At 47.2% G+C, this 6,208-nt stretch overlaps 3 protein-coding genes across 3 annotated transcripts; all 3 read right to left on the bottom strand.

Moving 5' to 3' along the window:
• Positions 1-1,268: 1,268 nt before the first annotated feature.
• EI90DRAFT_3139121 (uncharacterized protein) lies at positions 1,269-2,303 on the bottom strand (the record flags this gene model as incomplete). Its single annotated transcript, XM_039064922.1, has 3 exons — positions 1,269-1,381; positions 1,450-1,674; positions 1,730-2,303. The coding sequence occupies 3 exons, from the start codon at positions 2,301-2,303 to the stop codon at positions 1,269-1,271; spliced, it is 912 nt and encodes a 303-aa protein (XP_038907686.1).
• Positions 2,304-2,344: 41 nt separating this feature from the next.
• On the bottom strand, positions 2,345-5,017 carry EI90DRAFT_3139120 (uncharacterized protein; the record flags this gene model as incomplete). The annotated part of the gene is made up of 4 exons (XM_039064921.1): positions 2,345-3,025; positions 3,339-3,725; positions 3,786-3,885; positions 3,957-5,017. The coding sequence occupies 4 exons, from the start codon at positions 5,015-5,017 to the stop codon at positions 2,345-2,347; spliced, it is 2,229 nt and encodes a 742-aa protein (XP_038907685.1).
• A 347-nt stretch (positions 5,018-5,364) lies between these two features.
• On the bottom strand, positions 5,365-5,994 carry EI90DRAFT_3139119 (uncharacterized protein; the record flags this gene model as incomplete). Its single annotated transcript, XM_039064920.1, has 1 exon — positions 5,365-5,994. One exon carries the CDS (start codon positions 5,992-5,994, stop codon positions 5,365-5,367), a length of 630 nt encoding a protein of 209 aa, XP_038907684.1.
• Positions 5,995-6,208: the final 214 nt, after the last annotated feature.

Here is a 6,208-nt window from a genome sequence, read left to right as displayed (position 1 = left end):
CTGAGTGGAAGGGAAGTTTCAGTATGCCTCTCCAGTGTGCAAGTGAGTGGGGAGGGAAGTCAGGCCTGAGTGGCCACGGGTGGGTCAACTCGCGTTTTTGTCTGCAGCTTTGGCTTGTCACATCGATTGAGTGCAAATAGAATTCATCGATTTTCTTATCAAATCCTCAATGGCAGTGGTCAAGGTGGTAACCACTGACTTCCAACTGGGGGATGTTGGCTTTCAAGCTGCAAGGCCAGTTCTGACTTTGTTGATGCGTTCACATAATACTCATGCGCTCTTGAAATAGGGAGAGTGGGCCCATGATGTGAATGCAAAGGTGGCAGTAGGACAGATGCCAAGTGGGATTGAGATGCTGTGACAGGTTCAGCATCTCCTGAGATGGTGCGATGCATATGACATGTTGCTGGGCCCTTGCAGGCCCAAATCACCACTTCCAGATGGAGTGGTGTCGACTCCCACCATGGGACTGGAGGAAGGGCCAGCCATGTGGGTGCGAGTCTGGAACTTCCTGGTTGTGAGCATCAGGAAGTAAGATCAAAGTTCTGGTGTGAACCTTGATTGAATGTGTGTGACATCAGGGACAACGACGTGTCGGTTGCCAAATGGGGATCTGGCACTGGTGTCATGGTGGCTTCCCAGATCCTGAGATTGGGAGGGTTTGCCTCTACTCTGAGGCACAGCCTAGGTGAGCATGCGTCTAGGAACGGTGCACATGTGATTTGTGCATGAGAACTAGGCGCAAATGTGCATTGTCAGGGTAGACAATGCATGTGGGATACAGTAGGGTTCTGTCACCAATCACAGTGCCGAGATTGTAAAAGGAAACTAGCTTAAAAAAGTGAAGGGTTGCTTACTATTTTGGGATGGCAACGTTCCGTTCCCCCATTCGCCTCAGGCCTCAGTAGGTCTGTCTAAACATAAGCTTTGATGGGCTGTATATTCAATGGGGTAGAGGTAAAAGGCTACCAGGCCTTTACAACTACTCCAAGGTATATATATGTAAATTACATATCTCGGCACAAATAAATAAAGAAATAACAGCATCACTATAATTGGAATTATAGTGAAGTAAGGTTAATCCCTTACAGACTTCCATGGAAAACAAGGAAATTTTGGTCAAATAAGTCAAAAAATATCCAGAAAATTGTAGAATACATGAATTTTTTAGTCAGATTTTCCTCCATGGAGATGCTGCAAATAACTGGCCTACACTGGATAGTGGGAAATTCCCATTTTTATAACAAAGGGGGCACAGATGTTGCACTCTACTCTACACGTGTCCGCTTCCGAGGGCGTGGATGAGCCCTTGCATTGAAGCCATTCTCCTCTGATGAAGATTCTGAATCAGCTCGAAGGGATTGGTCAGAAGCTCTGCGACCTAAGTGGATGGGATTTGAAGAGAAATGGTTGAAGGTGGTGCCTGGAATCCTTCCATTGCATGCATACTGCGGCATTGGTCCCCCAGAAAGTGACTCACAGCACAGAAAACTGGGCACCGCTCTGCAGGTGCAGCCAGATGCTTTGTCACAGTTGCCACACTGGATTCAAGCTCATGCAAGCTATGAAGCTCCCAGTCTTTCCTATAATAACATGGGTTTTTGAATGCATTGGGTGTGTGAGCTGCCACAAGATTGAGGCGACAGAGCACTGAAACATAGAGACCCTTATGCTCTGAGAAAATCAATCAGTTGCTCCCTTTTTATAATAGGCAGAAAGGTGAACTTACGAATCTTTGTCTGGAAATTCTTTAGGATGTCCCGATTTGCAAGTTGAGCATCTGTTCGATTCTGTACCCTGGTTGACTTTACTTCAAGTTTCTCATTGGTTAGCTGCCACCAGGGGCTGTTCTCAACCAAAACACCTGAGATGAAGATCAACCAGAAGTGAAAGAGTGGTGCCTTTGCCACCCATCCTGCTCGCCCACGTTCACATTCCCATGCAAGTGTGCTTGCATACTCCACCATGTTGGCATTCTTGGCCACCTTGATGGGAACCTCATCCTTTTGGTGCTTGATGCCATGGTTTGGTGCCCAGGCTGTGAGGATAAGTGCAGCAATTAGACTCAAGTGAAACCTTGCATCAGAGATGTTGTATGTGTTCTGAAGCCAGGTAGTGAGTGTCTGAGTGAGTGCATCCCCCATATTCTCCCTGCAAATCCAGTCATGAGGAAGCCGGGTTCGTTTGATTATCCAGGGAAGGTCAGACAGCTTTACTTCACTCCTGTTCCAGGATGACTGAGGATTGTTCTCAGTGATCTGGGTACTGGCAATGTGAGCAGCAAGGCGAAGGGGGTCAATCATGGTGGGATCAGGGGGTGGAGTCATTCTGCCATCAGGGTAAACTAACTCTGTCCATGAGTGATACTGTGCCCATATGGTTGGCCTCCTGGTGGCAGGATTATGCCAGACATGGGGTAGCGAAAGATGCGATGGGACGCCATTTCAGCCACAATGGCCTCAACACAGAAATCACGCTGGGCACGCCAGTCAGATTGATCACAGATCTCACGGAGTGCATCAAACACCTGAGTGAAGATGACAGCTGATGAGCCTTGCCGGAAGAAAGGGGCACCCAAACGTGGTAGAGTTCGTGATGATCCTGGAACATGGGGTGCAGGTGGAGAAACCATTGCATATATGTGCCTGACCCATTCATGCACGTCCATTTTAGGGAGATTCTTGAGTGCTGAATGGATGGCCTGAGGTGATGAGCAGAGGGCAAGGAGGAGTTGTTGTGTTGCCTCTTTAGAGTTGTCAAATGGGTGCAAGGATGCACAGAGCGTCTTGAGCCCTTCTGCTTGCTGACGAAGCCAGTGGCGTTGCTCGCGGTCAGCATGAGGGAATAAACCCTTGATGGAATCCTTGATGCCCTTCTCAACTGCATACAAGGCATCCTTCTCAAGTGAATCAACAGCATAGGATGCAAGTGAACAGATTGTCCGCATCTGGGTAGACAATGTGTCTGGGGCAAGGAATTTGATGCCTTTTTGGATATGTTCAATGAAGCATGTGGCAACCAATTTCTGGAGAGAAAAAAAGGTTTGAGTGTGAGTGAGTATGCTTGTTCGATTGGCCAAAAAATCGTTTGCATGTTCGCGAACACAACTACGATTCAGGTCCATCATCTAATTTGTCCAAAGCTTCATGATCGTATTTGTGTTCGCGAACTCAACAACGATTCAGGCCCTAAAACAGAAGTGTCCACCTGCATAATTATCGGAACACCAACATCAAATGATCTGGACCCCCTGGCAAGAGCCCAATATCGTTTTGGTGTTCGCGAGCATGCAAACGATAATATGATGAGGGAGTGGGTGCTCTGATAAAGGAACTTACATCATAGGTTCCCTGAGAATAATGAAAGAGTACCACTCGTTTTGATGCAAACCGTGGGATCCCATCTGCATCACATGGCCATTGGGAGGCATTGATTCTGATCTTTTCATCAGCTTCTGCATTGAACCCAATCATTTCGCTCAGGCAAGGGAAACCAGTTTCCTTGATCCCAATCGACAGAAGGAGTGGATCCATTGTTTGGGTCGATAAGACCTTTCCTGCACCACAAAACCCAAAGCTTCCAGCACGCTCAAGTGCTGCAACAAGTTCCCGCAGTAATGGGTCGGGTTTGTGGCCTTGTGAGCGCTGTGCTTTGTCACATTGATATATATGGTCGACTGCCCAAAACAATGGATAGGTAGTCCAGAGGTACACACGTTGAAGGAACTGATTTCCCATCCTACAAATGAGACATGTTTTCAAGAACATCAGGGTGATAGCACATACATGGGGCTTGAAGATGACAGTGTGTTGCTTGAGTTTCTCTATCAAGGTTGGCTCGACCCAAGCATCCAGGAGGGGAGTGATGATATGATTGAATACCCATCTGTTAGGAAAGCATAATAATAATAATATAAGTAATAATTATTTAATGACAGGGATGGTATTAACACTTACCGTCCAGTCCGTTTCTCCTTCGCAATCCCTGCAAAATTGACCATCCAGTAGTTCTCTAGACGCAGATCCGTTGGTGGCAGAATTGTGTCTGAGGTGAGTTTTGTTTTCATCCGATCAAACGGCATCCCAATGTCCACATATGATTGGTGTCTTTCCACTGTAGCACGTTCATGGGGTTGGGCATGGTGCCCAGCAAGGGCTGCAGTGACTGTGCCATGCATGGTTTCAGCATCCCCTGACCGTCGTGCGATACGATGTTGCAGCAAGTTGTATGCTTGGAAAAATACCCCTTTAAGAGGCTCCACTGCATGTTGCTGCATAAGGTTTTGTGCTGCTCGGACACCATCAATTGTTGAAGGACTGGGCATATAATTGTCATCTGAGGATGATGACTCAGACGATGATGACTCGGATCGGAAAAACTCATCGTCATCATCATTTTCTGCCACTCCTCTGCCTCGGTGTTGTGACAACAACTGCCTATTGACTGACTGGGCAGTCTGGTGGAATTCGGGAAAGACAGTAGTAGATTGGACATGACCAAAGGAAGTCATGAAGGCTTGTGGGTAAATCCTTGTGACAACATTGCCAGTGCGGTGTGGATCAGATTGCCGATGATTCCCATAGATGCGATCAAACATTGCATGGACACTGTCCAATTTGATAAGAATTCCCCCAGTGGGGTCCTCCTCTCGAAAGAAAGCTGTCTTCCTCTGAATGATGTTTCCATTGGTGTCATAAATCTCGATTGGATTGCCATCTTCATCTTCATATGGAAGGTCTTCTAACTCATCGATTCGCTGTCTAAATTCATCGAAAACTTCACCATATGTTGCTACAATGGCAGTAGGACTGATCGCTTCTGTATGCTCAACCACTCTCGCACTATGAAAGTAGATGGTTAAAATAAACAGATTGCTTGGGGAAATGGCCCACCGAAGGTGGCTGGCAAGTGCAAAACTCCAGCGCGAGATATGTTCAAATGAATGCCTTTCATCGAAATTGGTGATGGTCCTCTCAAGGTCTTCTGTATCCAGTTCCAGGTCTTGGCCATATTTCATGGTGATGATGAGAGGCAATGACTGCGAAAACCAGGATTCATCCTTCCACTCATTGGGGCATTATGAACAAAGTCTGATTCATAGCTGTTGATCAGCGTGTTGTGCATTGAGTGCACATCATTCAGTCGCAACATAGCCTTGCCGGACTGATTCAACCTATAAGCTTGAGGTTAGTGACATGAATATATCAAATATATCTGCATACACCCAGTCTGTGACTTCTGTGTATTGTTGGAGTGGGCCATCCAGCCCAACATAGACATTTTCCCTGGTGGAGTAGTCTCTGTTGCGAATCCTGCCCATAGCCCACAGAATGATACATGTTGCCATTCGCACATGTGACCTAGTCATGAGGGTAGACCCAGAATGTGTGCCTGGTGCAACTGGGTCATCGGTGCCATCCAGGAAGCTTTAGGTGCCATGGCCAGGTACACATTGTCATGGTCTTGTGTGCCAATGTGGAGCATTCGCGCTGTGGGGTCAAACCCAAGATCACCGCGGTGATTTAGGAATTCGCGTACTGAACCACAGAGGTTCAGGTTGAAGCACCAGGAAGTATGTGCACGAGTTGTTGGGAGAATTGTGTCAAACCCAACACGATCAGGAACTTTAAGAGAAAAGTCAATGTGATGGCCTGCCATCATGTGGGTGAAGCGCGGTGAGCCACCTGGCTCATACATGTCGACATCAACACTCAATGCCAGCTTTCTCTTCAGAAGGCTAAAGGCCTTTGCACCTTCACCCCCATTGTAGAGCGATTGCAGCATGCTCAGTGGTAGGGATCGAGCTGCTTTGCGGTAGTAGCGCTCCCGCTCTGGCTCACTCGAGGAAGTCTTCGATCCCAGCAATGATCTGGCGATGACATCCTGCGTGACAGATCCATACCCCTCCTCTGCCTGGGGGTTGTCAATGTCAAATGGCGGAATTGTGGCTGCTGCTGGGAGAGGGTCGATCAACTCATCAATGATCGCAGACATGATGGTGAGGAGGTGGGGAAGCACACCAGGGAAGTTACCCCAAAGAGGTGCATTAAATGAAAGAGGTATTTCACATTGTCCATATTTGGTGATCTGAGATCTGTATTATTATTATGCTACATCTTCGTTCTTTTGTTCACGAACACAAATACGACCAATATCCTATTTTTCTCTCACCTGAGACTTGTCATGTTCATTGACAATCATGAGACAC

Source organism: Cantharellus anzutake (assembly GCF_015039405.1).
Source record: "Cantharellus anzutake strain C23 chromosome Unknown EI90scaffold_252, whole genome shotgun sequence".
Taxonomy (NCBI): Eukaryota; Fungi; Basidiomycota; class Agaricomycetes; order Cantharellales; family Hydnaceae; genus Cantharellus; species Cantharellus anzutake.
Note: the sequence above shows the minus strand (reverse complement) of the source record. Positions and strands in the feature narration are given on the sequence as shown.